This window comes from Vombatus ursinus, unplaced genomic scaffold (genome assembly GCF_900497805.2).
Source record: "Vombatus ursinus unplaced genomic scaffold, bare-nosed wombat genome assembly UNPS02014839.1, whole genome shotgun sequence".
Taxonomy (NCBI): Eukaryota; Metazoa; Chordata; class Mammalia; order Diprotodontia; family Vombatidae; genus Vombatus; species Vombatus ursinus.
In genome coordinates, this window is record NW_020954617.1 from 6,053,661 (window position 1) to 6,081,550 (window position 27,890).

At 39.6% G+C, this 27,890-nt stretch overlaps 1 protein-coding gene across 7 annotated transcripts in view; it reads left to right on the forward strand.

Annotated features, from left to right (window-relative positions):
* Positions 1-27,890, forward strand: part of AHCYL2 (adenosylhomocysteinase like 2) — a 150,830-nt gene that overhangs the window by 111,266 nt on the left and 11,674 nt on the right. For 4 of the 7 annotated variants that reach the window (XM_027840184.1, XM_027840190.1, XM_027840186.1 and 1 more), the window contains 11 exons: positions 3,811-3,919; positions 10,585-10,728; positions 11,654-11,754; positions 12,662-12,764; positions 14,600-14,694; positions 18,441-18,547; positions 20,655-20,771; positions 24,757-24,820; positions 25,316-25,404; positions 26,547-26,617; positions 27,599-27,693. In XM_027840184.1, the coding sequence (XP_027695985.1) occupies positions 3,811-3,919; positions 10,585-10,728; positions 11,654-11,754; positions 12,662-12,764; positions 14,600-14,694; positions 18,441-18,547; positions 20,655-20,771; positions 24,757-24,820; positions 25,316-25,404; positions 26,547-26,617; positions 27,599-27,693 (1,095 nt within the window). Of the gene's footprint in view, positions 1-3,807; positions 3,920-10,584; positions 10,729-11,653; positions 11,755-12,661; positions 12,765-14,599; positions 14,695-18,440; positions 18,548-20,654; positions 20,772-24,756; positions 24,821-25,315; positions 25,405-26,546; positions 26,618-27,598; positions 27,694-27,890 lie in introns of all 7 variants that reach the window. The other 3 variants (XM_027840183.1, XM_027840185.1, XM_027840187.1) reach the window with 1 other exon arrangement.

Below are 27,890 nucleotides of genomic sequence, written 5' to 3' on the forward strand. Positions count from 1 at the left end.
GCCTCTGACAATTCTGGGGAGGTAGGGGAACCATCTACTTTGGATCCTGAGACAATAAATGGTGAAATGTTGAAAATGAGAGCCGGGTAACCCAAATCAGCAAAAACCTAGCCAGAGAAGCTTTCCTGTGGTCTCAATTTAATAGGGAAGACATCATAGTTTAATTGTGATGCAGCTGACTTGAAGAAGCACTTTAATAATCAAGGTCTAAAGCCTGGGTCTGCAGGTCTGCCTCTGCCCAAGGACAGGGGGAATGTAGGCTAGATAGGGACTTGCAAAGTACTTGGCGTTATTTTAAAACTTTTTCTTAGCAATAGAATAAATCTCCTCATTGTTTTAGTGGCTTGGTAGTTAATTTTTTTCTAATGAGGCCAGGTTAACTGAAATCGTCTGACGTGGGGGAGAAAAAGGAGGAGGTAGTTAAAAAGGAACCTAATTAGCAAGTTAATTATAGCAAGCAAAAAGTGCACTGGTTATATAAATAAGCTATTGTTATGCGCATGCAAGTTGGGCCACGTTGGGGGACTTGTTGTTAAGGTTTAGAGGTCAGAAGATCCTTGTAATTAGGTGAAAAAAAAATAAAGCCAAATAACCACCACTACTCTAGAGCACGGAATGGCTGGTGATCAGCTAGCAGAAATTTCTTATTAAATATTGGGGTTCTCGTGCCAGAGTGGTTGTTGTTGCTGCTACAGGCAGGGCTAACAACCCCACCAAAAACAGCCAGCTGGAACCAGAGCTGCCGAGATTGCTGATGGGGAAGGTGTAAAGGACTGGACACCAGGGTCCCTGGACTGGAAAGGTGGTGAGAGGGTTATAGGTGGTAGCACTATGTTGAGCAGCAAGAAGAAGTACATTGTCAGTGGTGACTCTGGGATTAAAGCCCAGGTGAGGCTGGATTTGTTGCTGCTGCTATATAGTATGAAGCCAGTGGCTTATGTTTGTTCTCTTTTCCCCCTTCTTGTGTCTAATTGAAGGCTTCTCTCTCTCTCTGGAATCAGAGTCTCTGTACTGTCTGTCTTTTGCCTCACTGCCTGTTAGAAGGAGAGGATTCTCTTTGGAGCTAGAGGAGAAGTGGTGAACAGTATTTTACTTTATAGAGCTCCTTGGATTTAACATTAATTTAAGAAGGTAGGAACTTTAGGAGATAGAGGTGACAGAAACCATCAGGGTATCACAGGAGGGTGGGGAATGTATTGCTGTATCAGAAAGTAGGCATCTGGGTTAAATGTGTATCAGCATTGTATTCCTCGGGGTAGAGAAGGACATTAGAGGACAATAACTCCTTTCAACAGAGAAAACCGTCTTTTTCTGCGCTTTAGACTTGATTAACTTCTGGTTCTAGTTGATGAGAAAACACTTAACCCTGACAAAACTTCTGCTTGACTCCAATTTTGCATTATCAGTTTGTTTCCATGATTCCATGATCTCAAATAGAATCAATTTGCTAACCAGTAAACAGGATTTTAAACCTTTTTGCCTTTCAATATTCATAAGGGTTTTAAAAGGTATACCTTAACTTGGGGCTAGGTCTGAGGAAATATTATTACAAGTGGAGAGGGATTTTATAAGAAGAGACTATATAAAAACTAGTTTAAGAAAGTGGTAGTTAAGTTTCTAAACAGTGCAGTGTTACTGGTATAGAGCACTACAAATTCTAGGATAAGTTAGCTACTCCAGATTATGGGACAGATGAAATATCCAATTCAGGATCTATTGCTCCATTTTAAAAAATAGCAAACAACATTCTAGTTAGTTGCTTAATGTGGAGTTGTACTGATGGAGAGCTGATTTGCTACCTTTTTTGTATCTTGTGGGTCTAGAAAGAAGAATATGCTGGGGCAGGTAGGTGGCTCAGTGGATAGAGCTCTGGCCTTGGAGTCAGGAGGACCTGAGTTCAAATTTGACCTCAGACACTTGACACTTACTAGCTGTGTGACCCTGGGCAAGTTATTTAACCCTGATTGCCTCACAAAAAAAAAAAGAAAGAAAGAAAAAAGAAACTGTTTAAAAAAGAAGAAGAAGCTGTTAGAAAGAATATGTGGCTTCCTTCTTAAAGAGAGTTTGGGAGATAGACTATCTCCAGAACCATCACCTATGTATGGCTGGCATTCCACTCATGTTTTTGACCCTCTTATCTTTAGGCTTGGTTTACCAATCTTGTAATTTGCATAAAGCTTACTAAAGTAAGGACAATGAAGAAGTAATAGCCTCGCTTGCATCACTCTCTTTGGAAAAAATGTTCATTGAATTAGGATTCATTTTGCACTTGTTTTTGGATGGCATCTGTAATTTCATTGGTATAAAGAACTCCCAGCAAGAAAACTCCCTCTACCAGTAGAAATGAGCACCTCTGCAATCTAAAGCCTTAAAGAGTTTCCTGAAGCACCAAGAGGTTAAGTGACTTGAACTTATGTCTTCAGGACTCTGAGACCATGTGTCCTCCAAACCATGCTGCTTTGTTCATATGTATCCCTCAAATCCTTTCTGAAGCAGTAAGGTGGACTAGAGCAGAGGGTTCAAACCTCCTCCCCCACCCCTAACCCCTCGAATCCAGATTAAAAATGTCATTGGGTAATAATTTTTAAAAATACAATAAAACATAGGTAATATCACATCTTAAAACTAAGGCAATATGTATTCCTCAGGGATCCTTATGTATGGATTAGTGCTCCCATTTTTATTTGAGTTTGATAGCACCACACTAGAGCAGGAGTAGAGTAGAGGGCAGGTAGAGAGGGAGAACACCAAAATAAATAAAAACCTAAATAAATTTTTAAAAGTTATTTCTGACTTTACAGATCACTAATCTAAACCACCATTCCCAGCCTTTCCATCTACAAAATTAAAATTTCAGTCTCTTCCTCCCTGTCCCTTCCACCATCTCTTTGGAGAGATATTGAAAAGAATAATGTGGTGATATGAAAGCACTCAGTTTCTCTAAATGAGAATGCTAGATTAATTCAAATGGTTATAACTTTAGTATTGAGTCTTTTCTACACTCCAATACCTAGAGCCCCTACAACTGTATCAGAATGATAATAGTGGAACAATCTCTAAGCAACTGTGAAGGAACTCAGCCTGAGGAGGAGAGAAAGATGGATTCTTAAGTCAAAAAGTACAAGGTGTTCTTTATAAATACAGTACGGTCCTGATTACTTTGGATCCTACACATGTTCATCTTTTGTAAGGAGTAAAACCAAAAAAGCTGATTGCAAAAATTTCCAGAAAAGCTACTTCTAAGGCATATGTTAGGGACAGTGTACATTCAGCCTAGTCTTCTACATCAAAAAATATGGTACGTCGAAGTGTTCAGAATTATGATCTTGAAGCCCTACAAGATTCTGAATCATTAAAAATTAAATTATGTTCACTCTTCCTACTAGGGCAGGAAAGTGGACTAAAAATTTTTAGAAAGTTTTTCAATGATAAAGATTAATATAGAAAGTGTTTTCTGACCAATAGCTTTGTTAATTAGAGTGCCATATTCTTCAAGTATTTCTTTTAGTTAAGACTTTATTTATTTTTAGAGGGGTATGATCAATATATGTGATAATGACTTTGGGTTTTTGCAATGAAGCCATTCTAGGTTTTTATAGAAATAAATTATTTTATGGTAGGAGACCTGTCCTCTAACCTCACCAAGAGTCTTAATGTTGTAACTAGTTTAGGTGGAACATCCTAATCATCTTTACCTGAAAGGTAGGAAAGAAACCTTGGGGGGGGGGGGCATTGTTTTGATTGACTTCTAGTATCTCAATATGAAATATCTTTTGCTGGATATAACTGGGACTTTTTTTTTCTCAGCAGATCCAGTTTGCTGACCAGAAGCAAGAATTCAACAAACGTCCCACCAAGATTGGACGCCGCTCCCTGTCTCGTTCCATCTCTCAGTCATCTACTGATAGCTATAGCTCAGGTGGGTGATACAGCTGCCCACACTACTCCTATTCCAACCTAAGTAAGGGCCTGTAAGCTCCTCATTGAAAGAGTAACCTCCTTCAAGAAATTCAGACCAAAATTTCAAATGGAATTATTGGATTCATCTTTGGGAGTTTATGGAGAGAACTCATTTCTTTAAACTTGCGTCTTTCTAACTCATAAAATAAATTTCTTTATATAGAGTCAGGACAGGTTAATAAAGGAAAGACAATTTTTGGACCTACCCAGAAAAGCAATAATGCCCTTAACAAAACTTTTGTATTTTTCTATTTGTATTTTTCCATCCTTTGAATGCTCTCATTTTCGTTTGTGCAGAAGTCCTGGGTGCTTGCAAATACCCAGGGAAGACTGCCTTGCCACAAGAAGCAATAAAGACATTCTGGCTAGCTCAAACAAGTTTTGTAAGATTTTTGTCTCCAATGCCCTCTCTCCTGGGCTGTTTTATTCCCTTACTTATAACTTCCCTCTCTGCTTTGTGTTGACACTAACTCAGGTGTATAAGTTTGATGAGCCTTGGAAATCTGAGCAGAAACAATTAGTCCTTGTAGACTTTTATTGGAAAACATCAGTCAGCTGTTCCTAAATGACTTAAAAAAAAAAAAAGAAAAAGGACTAAAATTTCCAAAAAGGCTAAAAAATGCAAATATTAATGTTTTCCACTAAAAGGTACTCAAATATTTGTTCACTGATTCGCTTAGTCAGTATAATAAACATAACAAATAACGTTATCCTAACCTTATCAGTTAGGATATTCTACCAATGATTTGTATCATACCTTGAGTACCAAGTACAGATCTGGTTTGCATTTTAGTAAAAACATTAACAGAGCTGAAGAAGATTTAGAGAAGGGGTATTGAAATGATAAAAGGAATAAAAAGGCCTCTGTATGTAGATAGAATTTTTTTTTTAAGGACTCTTCAGTTCCGAAAGGAAATGGTGATCAGATGATCCAAATTTATAGAATTATGAAAGAAATTGATAAAATAAGCATGTTTATTCAAATCCTGGAATTTTAGAATTAAAGGGAAGGGATACGTCTTAAGCATTGAGAGAGGAAATGATTAAAGGGAAACTCTGCTTTAATATTGCAGATGATAAACTTGATAGTACTTAATACTTTAAGAGGTCGTGTAGGTTGAAATATAAACAGATTTAAGAAGGATTTGGATAGAGAAACTAGGAATGTTATGAAGGTATGTACTCTTAACCCTTTTGAGGCTGACATCATAGAAAGCAACTGTCATTGTTGGCACTGATCACACTTTAGTGGATGAACTGTAGTCTAACCTATCACAGCAGTTCTTTATTATGTTCTCATGTAATTCTGTATTGAGTTGATTCTAATCACCTTCTCACAGTAACTTCATATTTTTATTAAAAATCTCAGTTGTGTCCTGAAGTTTTACTTTTGGTCTCCACTCCAGTAGGAAAAAGGTGTAGGTTTTTTTGGCTGTGGGTTTTGTTTTTGTTTTTGTTTTTATTTTTGGTTGTTATGTAGAGTTGGAACTTAATTCTTTGGCTGTACTTTTTAAGCTGATTAGGCTGTGTTCTTTAAACTTTCCCCTTCATAGCTTTGTCTAGTCCTTGAAGCTGTGAACACTAGGGCACATGACGTAACTCCCATGAATTTTATCTGAAGAATCCCAAATGTTGTAGCTAAATGTTTCTGCTGAAACAACAAGAATTGATAAATGTAAAAAGGAAATTCATAAGTAAACAATTTAACACTAGAGACAAAAATCATATAAATTAATTATACAAGTGTTTAACATTTAAATGTGAGTTCTAGTTTTGATTTAAAATTGTACCAAATTTAGAATGTATTCTTATAGAAGAGACCTCAATTCTGTCTTCCTGATATTCAGGGAGGAGAAATAGCCTTTCATTCAGTGTCTTATCAGAGTGGCTTGATACTATTATAAGTCCATAGTTGCTCATGAAGTTCTATTGGTGAATTTGAGCTGGTGTCCATACGGATATTGAAGTCTCTTGGATAGATTGGACAAACAGAGCTATTCTTGTTAAGTATATTCAGTTTAGGAACATAAAATCAGAGCATTTTGAGTTGGAAGGGATCTCTCATTGCAATGGTCCCATGCAATAGCATCCCTCTGTTAAGCTCTTCCTTACTGGAAATCTTGCTGCTGCATGAGACTGTCACATATTTTGTCGACATTCCTCTCAAAATTTTGGTCCCAGAACTTAATATTACTAGTTTGATTTTGGCCCGTGCAGAGTACATTGGTACTGTCAACACTCTTGATCTGAACACTGTACTTATAGTAATACAGACTGAGATTGCATTTGCATCTTGAGCAGATACCTGAATAACACCTTTAGCTCATTTGAGCTGCTAGTCAGTTAACATCTCCAGGTCATTTTCTTGCAAACTTTTATCAAGACCATTCATACAAACTTTGGTTAGGGAAAAAAACAGTGAAAGGAACCCTGGAGTGTGAGTGCGAGTCCTTTCTCTCTATATATGAATCATCCAGAAGCAGGCATAATAATAACACATATCAAAAGAAACTTTTGTGGCAGGACATGTCTTGCAAGACACTTATATGCCTGATCCCTTCCAAGCCAAGGCCTGTGGCTCTGAGCTACATTCTGTGGTCATTTCCAAGTGACACTAGTCATTTCAAGGACTAGTTGAATAGGTTCTTGAAAGAATTTTGTAGAAATAAGCTATTTTGAATTCTTTTCCCAAACAAACAAAAAAAAAGCCAAACAAACAAAAAGCAACTATTGAAATCAAAAGAGAACAGACTTTTTAAAATTGTCAGATCATTCTTGTTGATATGTTTTTGAATAAAGCCTTTACAATGGGTTAATTAATTGCCACAGTTAATAACAGAGAGGAGATGGGAGAACAGTGCCCTTTAGTTCCTGACTAGCTGTTATAAAATCCCAAGAAGAGCCTGATGAACAAAATCACTGTGTTGAGTACTTTTCACATTTTTCCTAAAGGATTAAAATCATTAGTTAAATGAATCCTCACAGTGTTACCTAGCACACAGGTCACTTTTAACCCTTTTTATAAATTGAGAGGACCCAAGAATCCTGTGGCTCCCACAGAGTTCTGTAATTCAATAGGATTGGTTGTCCTAGAACTTTTAACTGAAAGTTCTGTTCTGTTTCTCCTAGTTGTATTGCAGGTATTGGTAGTTCATTTGTGGATAGAAGTCTAGGTCATGAGGACTGAGAAGAACGAACAGCTCCCTGATCAGGCCACAACCAGAGAGTACAAGCATCAGCCAGCCAGCTCAGAAGTACATTATAGAATAGAAACAGATCAATATCCCTCATGTGTGCTTTCTCAAACAAGAAAGAAGAAAATTGTCAAATAAGGATGTGGCTTCTAGTAACATTATTACATTATTTTAATGGCCGATCTTTTTGTTATTTTCTCATTTATCTGCTTGACTTTTGGTGGAAAGGGATAGGAAGGAACTACTTTTGGCATTTTAGAGGTAAACTGAGGATAGGTCACTTTACCAATCAGGTACCAATCTTGGTCAAAACTTTAGACCCATGTATGGATTTAGAGCATTGTCCCTCCCACTAGTTACTTACTTCATGTATTACACTATGCTATTGCCTCCAAAGTGTACTAGCAATTAAAAGCACTTTTAAAAAAATCAACTCAGAGGAAGTTCCTCCTGTAAGGGAGTCCCATTCTTTGCCCTGAAGTGGTCTTTTCTTCTAGCCTCCTGTTTTGTTTTTTTTTTAAAGGCAATTGGGGTTAAGTGACTTGCCCAGCGTCACACAGCTAGTAAGTATGAAGTGTTTGGTCTGAGGCCAGATTTGAACTCAGGTGCTCCTGACTTCAGGGCCAGTGCTCTATCCACTGTGCCACCTAGCTGCTCCTAGCCTCTTTTTTTAAGGCACTAGAAAATAGGAGTGCTTCCATAAGGGAAAGATCCTACACACTTTATCAGACTGGCTGCAGGGGTGGGTAAGTCTGGCTCTTGTCAATGTCTAGGCCTTGTTAAAACTACAGAGTCTTGCTATTGCTGAGGCTAACTAGAGTGATAGAAGTCAAGGAAAGAAAGCTAGAAGGAACAAGGTGTTGCTTAGTATAACAGGTATCCTATTCCTTTTCCATTCATAAGAAATAGAGTCTTAGAATTCAGCAGGCCCTTAAGAGGTCATCTCATTCAAACCCTTCATTTTACAGATAAATTTGCTGAAATCCAAAGAACTTAAAAGACTTGCCCAGAGTCACACAGCTAATTAATAATGTAGCCATTACAAGAATCCAGGTCTTCTGACATCCAGTATTCTTTCCACTGTACCATGATGCCTCCAGAAGTGGTTCTTAACTTGGAGTCTGTGAACGTAAAAATAAAGTTGATAATTGCATTTCAGTATAATGAGTTTCCCTTCTTATCCTATGTATTTCATTTTAGGTATTTAAAAACATTATTCCGAGAAGGGGTCCTTAATATTTACTGCCAAAGGAGTCTGTAACACAAAAGAAGGTGAAGAACCTCTGTTCTAGAACCTCATAACTGTTAGTACTTCAGGTTTTATATGGTGTAGAATTAATATCTTGAACCAGAAATGAGTAAGAATTTGTGTTATAAAAGAGAGAGTTCCAAATTGGAATCAGGAAGACTTGGTTCAAATTCAAGCTCTGACGCTTAATATCTTGTGATTGTGGGTCTATCTTTTTGATTCTCAGTTTCCTTAACTGTTTAAAAAGAAAATAAAGAAAGAGTGAAGGGGTTAGACTAGATAACTTTGAAGGTCCTTCCCAGCTCTAAGTCGATGACCCTAAGAAGTGATTTGGAGTCCAGAATGTCTGTGTGCATGTGATAATTGCATTTGAGAGTACAGTCTTGTGCTTCTGGTTCTGGGTTACTGGGAAGGCAAAGCTATTAGCCACCTCCTCCCAGGTGAGGCAAACCTCTAAGTCATAAACTGCTCCTGAGCTTTGATCTGCAAGACAGATGACTGCCCTCAAGCAGTTCTTTTTAAGTTCTGTTGCCAAAGGTACTTTGAGCTCTCACTCACCCAGGGAAGGTGAAAGGAGGGAACAAGGGGGAGGTTTTCAAACTTTTTGTCCAGATTAGCTCCTTTCAAGAAGAAAAGTCTCATTTGGGACTTGCTAATCCCCTCACCACCCTTGGTGTCCAGGATCATTCTCATTGCCTCATGTTGGGACTTTGTTCTGGGGCAGCATTCCAGCCCTGGAAAGGACGCTTGGCCCCCTGCTGCCCAGATCTTTGGGACTGCCTTGCTTGATTCAGTTGGGCAGGGTCAGACTTGCCTTCTTTAGCCCAACTAGAGATGAATCCTCTGAACAGAAATTCCAGCAGTGCCTTAATACAATGGATATAATCAGATTAGAGCCCCATAGACCCAAAGAATCCCAGGCTTTTACAGCTTTCCCTTCTTCTACACCATACCACATATCCCTTTGGGAAGCATATGGTGCCACATAGACACTTGAAGGCTAGTTAGGAAGAAGTTGTCTCCAGAAACATAGGCTCTGAGCAGGGAAGGGGAGAATTATGTTAGGCCACTTAACAAATGATTAGCAAGAACTGAGGACAGTAAGAAGACTGGGAAACCACTGGATAGAGTAAACGTAGTAGCACCAGCTGCAGAGTCAATACAAAGTTCAAAAGTGGTTTTTATCTTTTTTTTCCCTCCACCATCTATTACTGCAGATAGAGGACCAGACTTTGCATCATGAAGACCTGGATTCAAGTCCTGCCACTAACATACAGCAGTGTGGCTGGGGCCAAGTCATTTCACCTATAAATGTCCCAGGCAACTTTCTTAAACTCTCAGAGTTGCTGATCTGGGTTGGTAGAAGGAGTTTCCAGACTTTACACTGATGGAATCATAGTTCCAGACCTTCCTTGCTCCCCGCTCTCACTTCCCTGACTGAAAAAAAACAATCTGTCACTATATGCTTAGTTGGTCAGATCCAAAGAGAAGAAATCTGCCTTAGTGAATATATCTAGAGTATCTTTATCAGAATGACCTGAGGTCAGCATAAAGGGAAGGCCTATCAACAAGCATGATTCAGCCTAATTGTATTTAGTGAGGGGGAGTGGTACTAACTGAGCCCTTTCTACATGACACTGGGTGTTTTTTCCAGGGATCATTTATTTTCCAGCTTATAGGTATTGGACTTGGCATTGCAACTAGACCTGTTGTCCAAGTAACAGCAAAGGGAAGTGTGACTGAGATTCTAGACACTTGAGTGTTAATGGCTGTGATACCACATTTGAATCTTTACTCAGAGGGTCTCGGAATACTAGTTTTTGAATAAGAGCCCCTTTCCTTTCTGTCAGAACTGTTTAATAAAACAAATGGCATAATGCATCTCTCTTTCTACTTGTGAACCATTCAGCCAGTGTTACCATAAGAAACTGCCTTTTTAGCTCCCTAGACTTCTGTCTTAGTTGCTCCTTCTGGGGAGTAGGTGATTGCTCTTCTGCAGAGAGTGATCAGGGCACCTCAGGTTCCCCCCCTTTGTGTTTGACAAATGTCTAACTGTACTGGGTGATTACGATGTGGTTGGAAATCATTGGTATATTGATTAGTGGCACCAGCTGATGCCACACTTTGAGGTCTAAGAAGAAAAATAATTTCTCCCCTGAAGTTTCCTTTTTCTCTCTCTAGCGGCTTCATACACAGATAGCTCTGATGATGAAACTTCCCCACGGGACAAACAACAGAAGAACTCCAAGGGTAGCAGCGACTTCTGTGTCAAGAACATCAAACAGGCAGAGTTTGGCCGGCGAGAGATTGAGATTGCAGAGCAAGGTAAAGAAGGCAAATGCTTTCTAAACTCAGTGCTTCAAGTCTACCTTTGACCTTCGTCCAAACTATTGCCTTGGTTGTGTCTTGGAGTCAGAGAACTAGTGGAGGTTCGAGTGAAGTTTAATACTTGTAGTGAAAGAGATCTGTTTTCGGAGAGCACTTCCGGAAGAAGGTGAACATTTGTGTTCAGAGGGAGCCTCCTTTCCCTACCCACCCCCACCCTCCAAGAAGAAAGGAGGGAAAAGCTGGAAGGAATTAGGACTCTGGAATATTTGGAAACTTCCCAACTGAGGACCCCAGGTTAAATAATGCTTAATGCTTGTCACTCCCCTTCTCAAGAAGCTTCATTGGCTCTCTGTTGCCCCCGAGATTAAATACAAGCTCAGCTCTGACATTTAAAGTCTTTCCCAGTATGGTCCCAGCCTTTCCTTGCAGGCTGATTATACATTCTCTACCTCATGAGCTTTGTGCACTACCAAATTGACCTCCTTGTCGTTTGCTGCTTAGGACATTCTCTCCAATGCCTTTTGCCTTTTCAGATGCTGCCCCTGATGCCTGAATGTCCTTTTTCCTCCTCTCTACCTCTTGGAACCTGTTAGCTCCATTCAAGGCTCAGCTTGGGTCACTTCTTTCAAAAAGACTTTGCTCATTCTCCCAGTTGCTGGTGTCCTTCCTCCAAACCACTTTGTATTTATTTATCTATGAACATGTCACATCCACCTAAGAGAATGTAAGCTGCTTGTGAACTAGGACTGTCTCATTGTATTTGGTCCCACAGTGCTGAGCACCATACCTGGTACATAGTAAATGCTTCATAAATGTTTGTTGTTTGATTGAATCTTACCGAAGGCTCAGGTTTTTATATTTTTTTTCTCCTTCCTTTCAAATTCCTTCCTCTCTTATTGTGATGTGTCTTGATCCCTTCTAGAGATGCCAGCGTTGATGGCTTTGAGAAAGAGAGCTCAGGGAGAAAAGCCTTTGGCGGGAGCCAAGATTGTGGGCTGCACTCACATCACTGCTCAGACGGCGGTGAGTCTCTTCTCCTTCCATAAGTAGGATGTGATCTAGTGAAGGATGGTCTGGAATCTCTTACTTGAAGATGAGAGTAGGGTCATCTGTGGAGCTGCATCTTCATATATCTCCACTATTGCCAGAATATCATCTAGACAGAGCTCTTAATCTTTCTTGTCATGGACCCTTTTGGTAGTCTAGTCAAGTCTGTGGAAGCCTGAGAAATGAGGCTTTCTCAGAATAATACTTTTAAATATATAAAATAAAATACTTAAGATTGAAAAGGATACCAGTTACACTGAAATACAGTTCTGAAAATATTGTAAAAGGTAAGTTCACATACCTCAGGTTAAGAACGCCTTGTCTGGATTATAGACTTGGTGTTAGGTTATTATAGCCATGTTGGAAGGTACTGATTGCTAGCCAAAGTCTCTGGGTGGTTATCGTTATATAGAATAGAGAGTACCTTGAGCCATGGTTAATATAATACATTAATTAAAAACCTTTATCTTTATGGAAATGCTGACAAATGAATTTGGGTAGAACTCCAAGGAATGTCTCTAGGGTTTCTCAATCAATGTAGGGATAAAAGGGTGTTCCCCTCCCTCCCCTCACCCTCTCCTTCCTGCTTTCTTCCCCCTCCTCTCCCACATTGAGCCCTCTCACATTGATGCCCCTTCGTCATAGCCATTCAGATAAGTTGTGATTCTATTCATTTTTTTTTTCCCAAATTGGTTCATATTGCTTTGGTAGATAAATCTCAGATACTCTCATGGAACAAAGCTGAGGACCTTGTAGCAACACGAGCTAGTGGAAGAATTTAGAATGCTTTATCATGAACACTTTTTTTTCAGCCTGTCTCCTTGGCCATTGGCTTTTGAGACAACCTCAATCACCTTCTGCTTCTTTTCCCTCCTTAATGTAGGTGCTCATGGAGACGCTGAGTGCTTTAGGGGCTCAGTGTCGATGGGCTGCTTGCAATATCTACTCTACCCTCAATGAAGTGGCTGCTGCTCTTGCAGAAAGCGGTAGGAAAATTTCCCCATTCTCTGTGCTTTATACAAAGTGTAACCGGGGGTGGTGGTGGTAGTGATGATGGAGAGAAGAGGTGTCTATCTGTTTAATGTAAGTACTTTACCAGATTCTGCTTGCAGACTTACATTTATTTCCATGGAACTGTTTTGAACCTTACCTATTGTAGGATTCCTCTCCCCAGGTGGCATGAACACTGGGAAACACAGATTTTTTTCTGATCTTACTTTCATTTTTTGCTTCTCTCCCGTCATTCATAGTGAAGTTGATTTGTTACTGTACAATCATCTAATGCGTAACTGTTATTGAAGATTGGTTTATACTGTGTTATTAGTTACTGGAGTACTGGGTCAGATGCTTTGACATGTTATTGTTAGGATACTTATGAAAACCATACATTTTTCCTCTTTAAAGAAACATATTATGGATTCCTTTCCTAGAAGGAGGGGTAGACAAGAAAGTCAAAAACCAAAATAGTACATTCCCTTCCCTGCCAATTTTCCTAGAAGTAATTTATCCTCATTTAAAATTCAATGTTTCTGCCTCAGCAATTAAGAGATCAACCTGAAAAATTAATATTTGATCACAAATTCCATCTTTCTGTCCCTAAAAGATTAGGGAAACTAAATAAATCCAGGTTCTTAGATTCACTTCTGTCCTCAGCCTCAATTGCTGACATTTTGGGGTTGCAGAATGGACTGGTGCTCCAGAGACTTAGTGGGGAGCTTGTGAGAGAGGCCTGCCAAACTCTTCCAAAATCTGGCCCTTTCTTTTGCCTTCACTAATCATTGTAGCACATATTCCTTCCATCACCTCGAGGCTTTTGGCATAGTGGAAAGAGTCCTGAATTTGGAGTCAGCACTCTCTGCTCACTTGACCTATTCGCCCTTGGACAGATCACTTCTGGGCCTGAGGCTCTTCATCTATAAAATGAGGAGTTTGACTGTTGTCTCTAAGGTCTCTTCCAGTTTAAAATTCTCTTGAGTTAGTATATCCCTACTGTATACACAGAGCCAGATTAAGAATGCTATTGATTGAGGGCAGTTAGGTGGTGCAGTGGATAGAGCACCAGCCCTGAAGTCAGGAGGACCTGAGTTCCATTCCAGCTTCAGACCAGATACTTGACACTTACTAGCTGTGTGACCCTGGGCAAGTCACTTAACCCCAATTGCCTAAAAAAAAATAAAAAATAATGCTGTTGATTGTGTGAAGTTGAATCAAACAGAAGTACCTACATTTAAATAATTTAAAATCTAGTATGTGATAATATGATGAATGTGTTGTGATGTGTGATAAATGCCCTAAGAAAGGTACAATTAAATTGCCAGGAAAGTTCAGAGAAGCATTACTTGTGCCTGCGGTGATCAGGAAGGAATCGTGGGTGAGGTACCTTTGAGCTGGACCTTGGAGGGTGGAATGTTTGATAAGTATAGAGGATGGGGAGCAGTCTAGGCACAGGAAAGGCACAAGCATAGAGAAAATGAAATTCACGGCACGTTTGTGGAGGAGCCAGAACAGTTTGAAGGGAGAGTTAGGTGCTTCTCTCTGATTTGTTTACTCTGTCATACCATTTAGTATTAGAGGAAGAGTAGCTACACTTTGGATCCCCTTGCTCTCTAGGCACATGAGAGCAAAAATTCACTTGCAGAGGCAAGAAGTCCCTGAAACATACTGAAGGGAATACCAGAGAGTAAAGAAGAGAGCCTCCAAGGGCTCAATCTGTGGGCAGGCTGAGAGCCAGGGTTGAGATCTCAGGGATATGAGTGCCTCCTGCCCATACTTTAGGTTCCTCTTAAGTCTTCCATGGTGTCTCTTTATCCTTTTTCCTCAGGATTTCCTGTCTTTGCGTGGAAAGGAGAATCAGAAGATGACTTCTGGTGGTGCATTGACCGCTGTGTGAATGTAGAGGGGTGGCAGCCCAACATGGTGGGTCAGATCACAGATCTACAAGGGTAGGGTGGCCAACGACTGAGGGAGGTTGAAAGTGTGGCCTAGTCAAGTAGGAGCCACAGTTCTAAGGCTTGGCTAGAAAGTCCTTCCTTTGTTTTCTTCTAGATAGGCCAGTTAATTTCCTTAAGAAAAGCTTGGGGGCAGCTAGGTGGTACAGTGGATAGAACTCTGGGTCTGGAGTTCAGATCCAGCTTCAGACACTTACTAGCTGTGTAACCCTGGGCGTACCACTTAACCTCTATTTGCTTCAGTCTCCTTCTCTGTAAAATGGGGATCATCTTAGCACCTGTCTCCTGGGGTTGTTGTGAGGATTAAAATAGATAGTAATTGTAAAGTAAACATTAGCTATCATCATTATTGTCAGTGACAGTTTACCTGATTTTTTTCCAGTTATTTTAGGGAATTCTCTGTGATCAGATTCTTCTAATACAGTTTTATCCTTAAACTACCTTGATTAGTATTTACAAGAAAAATAGATAATCTATTTGGGGACATTTTTATTAACCAATAGCTTGAAAAGTCTCCCCCAATTTCAAATTTTCCATGTTACAAAGGTGGGTAGTGAAACAGCCTCAAAGACCTGACCATTGTGAGTCCTCTCTCCAGGTCCTAGAGACTAAACTTCTGCACAAAACATTCAAGACATTTCAGTTTCACTCCTCAGCTTTCACCAATACTTCCAACCATTGTAAAAGTGACCTGATTGTTGTGCTTAAAGAAGATTAGGACTTAAGGGTGAATGGCACATTTGGATACTGAGACAAAGGAGTAGAAAGAGGGAGTCCTTGGCTACTTTTCACAGCACTTCTGCATACCACTGAGGGGAGAGATTAGTGAATTAACTCTGAAACTCTTAAATCTCTGGGTCTAAACATTGCTTGCAACCAAAAGGGAAGGGGGAATAAGCAATTAGTAAGCAGCATTTTACAAATATTATCTCATTTGATCCCCACAACAACCCTGGAGGTAAGTGCTATTATTATCCCCATTTATCTTTTGTTAAGTACATGCAAAGTTTATTAAAAATAGGTTGCAATTGAAATACAGTAGAAATGGGAAACTATAGAAGTTTTGATGCTTTTTTTCCATAATAATGCATAAATAATTATGAAAAGCATTTTTACATATATATTCACATTGTATTTGAATACCCAATGATGGCCAAGTCCAGTTTTGATTAAACCATTTATGGTTTCCAGATACATACATACTTACATATAGTCTTATTATTATATTATAATATGTATAAATTGGTAGGTATAAAGCTGAATTTGAACTCAGGTCTTCCTAACTCCAGGCCCAGCTCTCTATGTGCTGTACCTCTATTCTGAACTGCCTCAGAGCACAGAGAATGTTATGTACAGGATCAAAGGAACTATAAATCAGAGGAACTGAGACTACAGAGATAGCGCTGGTGCAGTATATATATTGGTAGATTCTACTTTGTTCTTCCTCTTTCCCATCCTCCTACGGGCAGTGTGGCATTATCTGTGTTCATGTTCCTTTATGCCAAGTGAAGATATAGTTTTTGTTTGTTTAGAGAACTGGGGTGAATAGCTTAAAATCCTTAGGGATTTTAGTTGAACATGTACTAATAAAGAATTTAATAATGATGGGGAAAAGTGTGACAAATAAAAGCTAAAGGATTTTTCCTGAGGAAGAAAGCCATAATTCTAACCACCAACCAAGGGGGAAATTCAAGTTTATATCAAAATGTTTATAAATTGTGTAAAACTCTCAGAGTGCTGGGTCTGGAGTTCAGACTCAGGAAGACCTGAGTTCAAATCCAGCTTCAGACACTAGCTGAAGAAGAATAAGATAATGTCAGATGAGGCTTTACTCCAAGAAAATGTGGCCTTACATCTGATGTTTGAGCTCTATTAAGGTCTAGTGATTTTTTCTTGGTTTCTACCATCCTGGAGATTTCTACAGAGTGATGAAAATTTTTTTACAATCAAAATAATATGTTGTGTTCTCGTTGGTTACATTCATTAATGATTAAGAAAGGCAGCTTTCTCCTATGAACCTAGGAAAATATAAAAATTGGAAGGAAAAGGTAGGAATCTGTAGTGTTTCCATTTGTTTCATTACCTTAGTCTTTTATTGAATGGTTTTAGGAAATGGAGAATATAAGGGAAAATCCAGAAATAATATCAAATGTAGAGATGGAAAGAGAAATGTTAAAGAAACCTTCCAGTTTCCTTAGGGAACCCTGTGCTTACATGTGTCTGCCACTGGAAAAGGACGTATTAGCTTGTAAGATGGAATTGGTACAAAAAATTTTGATGTGAATTCTGGCTTGGATCCCTGTGCTCACCATTTTTTTCCCAGGCAAATTTTTTTCCAGTTAAAGAAAATAGACAAACAACAGGAGCTGAAGTAAGATGGAGGACCAATAGTGGTGAGGTTAGGGAGCCTGTGTCCTCCAGAGGTACAGAAAGGCATTTTGGACACTTGACAGTTTCGTTGATAAATTAAGAGCGAGGGTAGATCCTGCTGGACTATAGGAGGAGTTACATGCTAGGAGAAGGTAAGTCAAAAAATTGGAAGGCTTTGGCACAGACATCATCAATGCAGTTAAAATGAGAAGGGAAAGGATTCATTGGGAAAAATTATTGCAGTAAGTTTCTCAGGTAAAAGGAAGGGAGGTTAGTAATTGTGATGATCAAAAAAAAGTTGAAAAAAGCAAACTGTAACTAATAAGAAATTCAAGATTTCATGCAATCCTCTTTTCTTTTCTCCTATCTGAATGGAAATTTTCATGTTTCCATAGTCAGATATGTGAATGGGGGATGTGCAAGTGAGAAGTTGAGGATGATACAGGTTGCAACCTGGGTGACTAGGAGAACAGTAGTGCTCTCACCAGTATTAGGAAAGTTTTGCTAGTATTTGTCAAGTTCAGAATAACAAAACTTTAAAATTAAAAAAAAAAACAAAACTAGGTAAACTACATCTAGATCATTCCCCTCATCTGTTGATATATTAACACTGTTTGGTGTCACCTATTCTTGAAGAAATCATCATGTCTCTTTGTTTACACCACTTCCTGTTTTAAATGTTGACTAACTATCTCTTTAGCAATACATTTTAAAGTTTCGTCAGGAATTGAATTCTAACTCAGCTGATCTGTTGTTTGCTTGTATACTCCATTCTCTTTTTTTTTCTTCAGAAATTCAGAACATTTATTCCTTTCCAGCCTTGAAGTACCTCTTGAACTCCCTATACATTTTCAAATATCACTGACATTGACTTAATAATCACACTGGCCACTTCTTCTAGTACCCAGGCGACTTAAACTCTTTAAAGGAGCTAGGTGCCTTCTTTTTGTATCCTTACTTACCTTGAGTGTTAACTCCCATTTAGCTATTTTTGTTCTATCCTTTTGAGTGCAATAAGAAATTTATCATTTGGACTTTTGACTTGGTCTTAATGCGTAGAGAATGCCAAATGGGAAGGTAATTTTAAGATGAGAAATATAACTCTAACCCATTATATCATTCTTAAATTTATTCCAGTGTAATCAAGATTTTTTGTGGGTTTTTTGTATTGACTGCAAGGCATTGATTACACATATTTAGGATGATTTCTGTAACCAACCTGAAGGATTGGCAAGTTAGTTAGTAAATAAGACAGGTTCTAGAATGAGACCTAAAGGAACAAGTGTAACCTCAAACTGTCCATAAAATGAATAGTGTAATTATTATTGGTCCTTGTTATTGCAGATCTTGGATGATGGAGGGGACCTAACCCATTGGATTTACAAGAAGTATCCCAACATGTTTAAGAAAATCAAGGGTATAGTAGAAGAGAGTGTTACAGGAGTTCACAGGTAAGAAGCATCATGGGAACCTCTGCTTTATTATATAGCTTAGATTCTTCTCTTTTAGCTATCATCGCGTGCCATAATGGAAAGAACATTGTAGGCAGAACACCCTACTTCAAGTCCCCACCCTGTCATATACTTGTTTATAACTTTGGGCAAATCACTGAACCTTACTAAGCCACAGTTTTCCCATCTGAAAAGTGAGGATAATAACTATAGTACTTACCTCACAAGATTATTGTGAAGAAAGTGCTTTGTAAATAATAAAGTGCCACATAAATATAAGCTTTCCCATGTTGGAAATTTGAACATAATTTGATTGCGATAAGTTTTTATTTTTATTCTACCCTTAGAGCCAAATTGGTCAAGCTAATCTTTCCCTCTAAATATTCCCCTCTTCCTAACGTTCCGATTACTGTTGAGAATACTGTTATCTCCCAGTCCCCCAGGTTGCTCTTCACTTGCACTCTTCCCCCTTGTATCCAATTGATTGTCAGATCATATCATTTCTACAGTAACAGCATTTCTCATACACTTCCCCTTCTCTCTCCTCACATAGTCAGTACGCTGGTGCAGATCCTTATCCCCTCAAGTCAGGACTATTACAGGAGATTCCACCTTTGTCTCCCTTCCTCAGGCCCCTCCCTACTCCAGTCCCTCCTCATTCAGCTGCCAAAATGATTATTCTAAAGTGCAGGTCTAACCATGTCATCCTCTACTCAGTAAATGCCAGTGGCTCCCCATTAGCACCAGGATCAAAAGTAAAATGCTCTTTGAGGCATCTGAACCCTTACCAACCTGGCCTCTTGGTGCCTTTCTTGTCCTCTTCCACTCTACTCCCCTCCATATCCACTGTGATCAGACTTTCTGGCCTTTTAGCTGATCCTTACACACATCATTCCCTCACTCATTTTGTACCCTGTGCCTTTTCACTAACTGTTCCTGAAACCTGGAATGCCATTCCTCCTCACCTCCTACCTATCGACTTTCGTGGTTTCCTTCAAACCCCATCTTCTGCAAGGGGCATTTCTAGGACCTTTTCCTGCTATTGCCTGCCCTCTGAGATCACCTTATATTTACTCTGTATGTGTCTAATACAGATAGTTATCTGCATATTATTTCCCTGAGGGCAGGAATTGTGTTTTTGCCTTTCTTTTTGTTCCCAGTACTTAGCATTGTGCCTGGCACACAGTAAGCACTGAATTGAAAACTCATTGATGGATTGACTATTCAAACTCCTGTTTTTAGATTTGATAACACATAAGTCAAAAGGAGAGAAAAATCATCCTCACAGTTCCCGCTTGATAATAATGTAAAATTTTCCTCGTTGAGCTTCTGTTCACAATTATTGGTTGGCTTTGTATTTTAATTCTAGAGAATGCAATGGTAATAGCTCACATTTAAGGTTCACAGTGTGCTTCAGTTACCCTGTGTTGAAGTTTAAGAAATGCAAACATTATTAGCCCAGTTTTACAGATAATATTCAGGGAAGTAAAGTAACTTGACTGTAGGTGCCCAACTAGGGTCAGAGGCCAGAATCAAACCCCCTCAATAACTTAGGAGTCAGAGTTCCTGTTTTCTGTTCCTCAGACCACTAACTCTTGGAGTGACCTTGGGATCACTTCTGCTCATTGTATTTCAGTGGTAAAGAGCAGAATCTGAAACAAAAGCTATGGAGCAGTAACTTAAATATGGTACCACAGCTTATAGAAAATTACCACTTTTTGGAGCCTGTAAAATTCGAAGTCACTCCATGCTAATAAAAAGGATAGTATGATCCTAGGGATAATATACTGTTTTGGAAATGGAAATCTCTATTCTGTTTGACTCCTTTTGTTATCTTGAATAAGTTTCTTGTTCGCTTTGGACTTCCAGTTATGGATTTCCTCATTCATTGAATATTTGTCCTACAACTCTGTGGCAGATATTGAGGCACATACATGAATGACCAAGACAACTTCTGTGTCCAGGAAAAGCTCCCAGTATGGTAGTGGAGTATGGATAGGAGAGAGCATTAAGTACAGCAAAGAGGCACAAAGTAGGGATCCCTCAGGGTGGAGCCCAGTGCAGTGTCTCAGCAGCTTATGTTCCTCTGTTTCCCTCACCCTCACAGGCTGTACCAGTTATCCAAGGCTGGGAAGCTGTGTGTGCCAGCCATGAATGTCAATGACTCAGTTACCAAACAGAAGTTTGACAACCTCTACTGCTGCCGGGAGTCCATTCTTGATGGGTATGTAACAAACATCCCCAGGGAATGCTTCATTTGGCCAGGAGGAGTTCTGGGCTCCTTTTCTTTCTTCCTTTCTTTTTTTTTTTTTAATCTTTTTTTTTTTTAAGGCAATTGGAGTTAAGTGACTTGCCCAGAGTCACTCAGCTAGTGTCAAGTGTTTGGTCTGAGGCCGGATTTGAACTCGGGTCCTCCGGACTCCAGGGCCAGTGCTCTATCCATTGCACCATCCAGCTGCCCCTGGGCTCCTTTTCTGAATAAATGCTATGAGTCAAGGGCAGGTCAGGGTTCTGGGATTGTAAGTGCTTCATGCTTAACATTTAATAACTAAGATTTATGATTATGAAAGTTCTGCATTATTTAGAAAAATCAGTCTAGTTTTTTGCTCAGTCGTTGGAAGCTCCCACTTTTTGTGAATTCAGTAACTGAAGTTAGTCCAAGGAAGCAACCACTTTGCTAGAAAGCTGTGATAGCAAGTGCCTCTAGTTCTTAAACTAGCTCTATGCTATCACATAGCAGTCATGTGTGGCTATCTGGCAACTTTCACTGGACACAGAATAATTCCCAGTGGTGATTTGAAGGTATTAGCACAGGTTTCTAGCCTTGGTTGTGTCTGCAGCAGCAGCAGCTGCCAAGATGTTGAGATCGAAGAAGATCCAAATTGCCATCTACAAACTCCTTTTTAAGGAGTAGTGCTGGCCAAGAACAATGTCCATATGCTAAAGCACCCTGAGCTGGCAGAAAAGAATGCGCCATGAAGGCCATGTAGTCTTAGATATTACATGGCTCTGGGATTTCCGTCAGTTTGCATAGACACATTCGTATTAATACCTTACCAGTAAGGGAGTTCAGTATCTCTAGGATTATTTTCACCTGCCCCCTGAGATTGTGCCTGCTGCACTTTGAAGAAATCACCTTGGCCTACCTTTGCTGGCTTACGTGGGATGAAGGTGACAGAGACCTATACAGATCAAATGCTCCTCTCCCTGATGCTGGGTCAACAACAGAATTTAATTTAGAGATGGATTTGATTATAGATATAGTCAACATCTTTAATGAAAACTACAGAGATTTGTTTCATATTGAATAAAATAAAATTTGGAGGAAATATTATTTCCAAGTATTATTTCCAAATAGTATAGGAAGTATTAGGATGGCAAAGGCTGACCATCTGGAGGAACTCATCTAGATATGGACCAAGTACCAATATGACTCTTTTCCTTTTTTTCCTTCTTATACCTCTTCCTGACTTTCCCACCTAACTTTAGCATGGAAGGCTATATGAATAGCAAGGAATGCCCTATATGAAGCTTTTAAATTGTTGCTTAGTGTTGTTTGAAAATTGTTTTTGCTAGATGGTTTCCAGCATATCTGTGTTGGGATGTCACACAGTTAGTGGAAAGGGGAAGAATGGACAAAGGGACCTTATACTCAATAAGTAATCCTCTACCAAGGTTTACTTTACCTTCTAGGACCTTAGCAGTGAGTTCTGAAAACTAGATAGGTAGATCTTAAGGGTGACACGTTGCTTCAAAGTCTTTCTGGCAATGTGATTATTGAATGCCAATACTGTTGTATAGAGCATTATTGCTGTCCTGTTTGATTGTATTAATCAAATGGATTGAGAGATAACTGAGCACTTGGCTAGGCTTGTAGATGTTCAGTGGAAACAACTGTCTTTTAGATGCTCACTGGTTAGTTTATCCTGGCAAAAATAAGACCCTGAGTAAAGAAGACTTTCCTGGGGCAGCTAGTTGGTGCAGTAGATAGAGCTCCAGCCCTGGAGTCAGGGGTTCAGACTTTCCTGCTGAATAGGGCAGTTTTTCTAAAGAAGATGATTGCAGAAGGCAGAAAGATGAAGAAAGGAGTTATTTGTGTGCTCCAGGGTGCAGCCCAAGTGAAAGGGAAGAATTTTTAGACCTAGGGCTACGCATCGTCCATGGGCTCCATGGAAAGAAGGCTGTAATGACTGACTTTGTATCCAAAGCAGTTCAGAAATGACCTTTAACTTGGTCAAAGGATGCCAATGCCCGGTGACTGCCGAGTCTTTGGGAAATTTGAGTGACATTATGTAGTATGTGTGAGGACTTGTCTCCCATAGCTCCAAAGAGGCCTGAAGCTGTTTATCAGTTAAAAAATAAAGCATGGACTGGGTACTGTTATAGAGGGCCCGAGGATAGATAAGCTAGGGAAAAGTTAAAGAAGAACCTAGCATTCAACATCAGTCATCTTTCAGGGAAATCCTTCTTGACCATAGTCTTTGCTGTCTTTTCCTCTAATGTTGAGAAATTGACTCTGTAAGATCACAAGGACTGTACTGAACAGGCAAAGTCTCTTGGGAGCCGGGTGCCAGTCAGGCTCCAAGATCCCTGTGGTATTCGTTCTTCTACCCCACTTTGCAATGCTTTTTGGGAGTCCTGCAGTGGGATCACCACCACCTGAGTGGGGATAGAAAGGTTTGATCTTACTTGATAATATCATAAGCATAAGAGACTCAGAGAGATACGTTCATCGGTGGGATTTTTAAATTCCCTTGCTGATGACTGGTGCCTGGGACCACCATGTTCCTTCATGAGTAGTGTCACGTACAAACTAATTTCTCTTCATTAGGGTAACAGTTCTTACCCTGTTTACTTAATTAATATCTGCAACATACAGGGCATAGTATGTTAAATGCTGTAGGGTAAAGGCATGTACAATTCCTGGCCAGTTTCTACATTTTAAGCAAGATAGATAAATAAACAGACAGAAAGACAACACAAAGATATGTGGTGAAGAATGCTTTGGACACAAATCCAACATGTCCTTCTGCCTACTTAGGGAAGGACTCTTAAAAAAGATGAACTCAGATTCTAAACTGGGACCTCAGTAGCCTTCGGTGTATGCTACTAATATCTACTCAGAGAATTTGGTAATTATGGGAACCAGCACCATGAAGAACCATAAATCAAAGAGGTGGTGTGTAACACTGATAAATGCATTCAAGAGAATCAGCCTCAGAAAAATCCTACTGTCTGGGAGTCAGATTTTTCTAGCATGGTTCAAGGTTCCTCCCTATCCTAAATAGACAACTTATCCTCTTGGAGTCCTATGGGATCTATTGTCCAGTCTGATACTACTGACTCATTTATCAAGGGAAGTCTTTGCTTTTTCATTTTAAAGCAACAAACCAAAAGAGCTCTTTTGATCCTTAAACCCATGTTTTCTTTTGTTTGATTTTTTCCTGAAGGGGATAGGGGAGGGGGAGAGAAGAGGAGAGGGGATACAATTTTCTTTCTTCTTTTTTTTTTTAATTAAATTTTTCAATGGACAAAAATTTATTTTCTTTCCCTCTCACTTCATGTATAAAAGTGCTTAGCAAAGTGCCTGGCATATAGTCAGTGCTATGTAAATGCTTATTCCTTTCTCCCTCCCCTCCCCTCTCCCATCATTAAGAAATCAAGGAAATCAAAGCACTTGTATCAGATGTGCATAGGTAAGCAAAACAAATTTCTGCATTGGTCATGTTTGAAAAATGTCTCTGTTTGTACTGAGTCCATCACATCTCTGTCAGGAGGAAGATAGAATGTGGGTTTTTTGGGGGGTAGGGGGGTATCATTAGTCTTTTGGTATTGTGTTTGGGTATGGAATTGATCAGAGTTCTCAAATCTCTCAAAGCTGTTTGTCTTTACATTGTTGTTATTATGGTACAAATTGTTCTCCTGGTTCTACTCACTTCACTCTGCATCAGTTTATGCAAGTCTTCTCAACTTTCTCTGATACAATTTGCTTCATCTTTTGATACCTCAAATAAGTTTTTATAGGACTTCTGTCTCTGAGACTTTAAATTAAAATGTTTTTCTTGAGGTGTTCAAAACTTGTTTTTCTTTCTAAATTTTACAAAGAAGAACTGCAGTGCAAATTGAGAAGATGCAGTCTGGCATAGAGGGACAAACAAGGTAGGCAGCAAGTTGTTCTAATGCCTAATTGGTATTTTTCCCTCCCCCAGGCTTAAAAGGACAACAGACATGATGTTTGGTGGGAAGCAAGTGGTGGTCTGTGGCTATGGAGAGGTAAAGTTTAGTCTTTCACAGAACTGGTGATTCATTGTATCATCTAAACACTTTTCCAGATTGCACACATTAGAGAAGGTCTAGGTGTGGGTTACAGTATTCCTCTACTTCCATCTTTAACCCTGGAATGTTATTTTAGAGGCCATCTAATTAGAATACAATTTGTCATTTTCTCTTTTCAATTTACCATTTTCTGTCAACTTGATTTTCTGGCTCATTCCTGTCCCACTGTCTGTGATGTTCTTTTAGTTTGTGTTTTGAATGTAGTTCGTGAGTGTGGGTGTTTTTGTGTATATGAATGTGTGAGGCAAGAGGCTGCAGAGGTGTTTCTAAAATGGCATTCAATTCTTTGTTTTCTTTTTCCTCCCCCAAGCATGGATCTTTTCAGTGAAATTCCTGGGGGTGGTCGGAGGGGGCTTCAGAAATTTTGCCGAGACTTTGAGAAACTACCCTGTGACTGATTTTCTTCTCACTTGTCTTTGGTCTTCTCTTTAGGTGGGAAAAGGGTGCTGTGCTGCCCTGAAGGCCATGGGTTCCATAGTGTATGTGACTGAGATTGACCCCATCTGTGCCCTGCAGGCCTGGTAAGCATTGAGGTGGAGCCTTAGGTTCTTGACACTTCCCATTTAAAAAAAAAAAAAAAAATTGCATGGCTTTGATCTAACTAGGACCACAAAAGAAATTTTCTTTGGTTCCCATGTATCTCAGTCCCTGACAGCTTCTAACAAGAACAGGAACCCTTTAAGATGACATGTGGCATTGCCCAGGCTAGTCTGTTCAAGAGTTTGCAACCATATGATGATTATAGCATGGAAGGTCCGGGATAAAATTTAGAATTTCTTTAGAAATAGAACAGGGAAGAGATTGTTCAGACCCAGAACATAAAAAAAATCATTTTCCTTCTCATGTTCAGCCCTTGCTGTTTGAGTAACAGTGTTTGCCTTCTTGTCCTTCTAATTTATGTGTGCGTGTGTGTGTGTGTGTGTGTGTTTAAAATAACTTTATTTTATTTTTATGAAGATTTTCTCCCTCCCAACTTTCCATCCCTTCCCCCAGTTGAGGCAAGAAAAATAAAACCCATATTACAAACATATAATCAGGCAAAACAAATTCTTGCATTGGCTATGTCAAAAAAAAAATGCCTCCATCTGCCTTCTGAGTCCATCAACTCCTTCACAGAAAGTAGATAGCATGCTTTTCATGAGTCCTCTGGAGTTGTGATTGGTCATTGTATTGATCAGAGGTTCTAAGTCTTTAAGAGGTGTTTGTCTTTGCGGTGTTGTTGTTTAAGTAGAGGCATCTGGGGTAGAAGAATGGGTTAGTGAAACTAGAATCTATTCTGGTTTCTATGAGTGAAGGCTCAGCTCTGTAAAAGGACTTGCTACTCTTTATAATGCTCCAATATGAATTATAGGACCAACAGCACACTGAAATAGAATGAAGATCAGTTTCTGACTGCCACTCTTTCCCCATCGAGGTTCTTGAAGCCAACTGTGGTTCCTCACTATTTGGAGGAAATATATCTAGTATCTCACCAGACCTTTTTTCTGTGCTATGTGTCCTAAGAAGGTATTATTCCCAGTATTAGGAATAACCCAGGTGTATCAAGAAAACCAAGTAGGGAGACTTGGTATGAACTTGGGAGTTGCTGTGCAGTTAGTGTGTCCCGCTTTTCTCTTCTCACACCTGCCCCCTTGAATTAAGCGCTTGGGTTTTATCTCTACAGCATGGATGGATTTCGGCTTGTGAAACTGAATGAGGTCATCCGGCAAGTGGACATTGTCATCACTTGTACTGGTAGGACAGTGACAACAGAAATGGGTGGGGTTAAGGAGCATGTCAGGGAGCAAAAGTAATGAAACTTAGTAAAAATATTCTAGGCAAACTAAAAAAAATACATGTCAGGGTCCCAAGAACTGGTAGCTTATTAATTTTCTAACCTCCCTGGAGATTATAAACCAAGGTGCAACTTTGGTATAAACTGACCCTGCAGTGCTTTAGCTTAAACAATCTCAGAAAGAGACACTCAGGAGTCTCCTTAAGGTTCATAAAGATGTTTCTTTGAGTGATAATCTCACACAAGGGTGAGGGAAGGAGGAGGATCTCTTTGCAAATTTTTACATAGGGATCCAGAATTTAAATTTGTGCCACCTCCCCACCCCCACCTCATTCATCTCCATCAACAGTCATGAATTTCCTTCTCAGTTGGCCCCAGTGATGGAGGCAACAGAGTATAGTGAAAAAAGCACTTACTCTGAAGTAGGGAGACTTGTGTTCAAACCCCAACAGTTTACAACCTCTGTGACTTCAAGGCAAGACATTGAATGTCCCTGGGTCTCAGGTTCCCCAGCTTTAAAATGAGAAATCCTCTGAGGTCCCTTCCAGCTCTAAGACATCAATGACCCTTCCATCATGGCAACATCAACATAAAGTTGTTCATAGTTGGGAGAGAAAGGGAGCCAATCTGATTAACTCCCAAACACATCAAAAGAGATGAATTTTAAGTTTTGAAAGGAAGACAGGAGCAGGCCTCATTGTCCTTGACTCAATCCACGTATATTCTTTCTTCCTTGTAGTAAAACTACATGCCCTAGAAATACTGACTGTCTCATTCACAACTCAGTAGGTCTTTGAAATTCTGACTTGAAGGGAACAACCCTAATATTTAAAAAATAGATATGTCTTTGTAGCCTCAGGGAAAGCTTGGGGAGGGGAAGAGATAACGAGAAGCTGGGCCTGCTTCATGCTTCTTACTCATTGCCTAACTTTCTTTTTAAGGTAATAAGAATGTGGTGACAAGAGAGCACTTAGACCGAATGAAGAACAGCTGCATTGTTTGTAACATGGGACATTCCAATACTGAGATTGACGTGGTAAGATATATACAGGCCCCCTTCAGTTTGGGTGACCTTTTTTGCTCTCTCCCATGGGCTGCTGCAGAGGGCACTGAAAACCTGGGAAAAGAGAGAGACAAAGGTCGTTGTGCATCCTTAGTAGAGATGACCTGACTGGCTCACCCACAGTGAGCTTGTGCTTTTTCATATTGCAAAGTTTCTTCCCAACTTAAGTA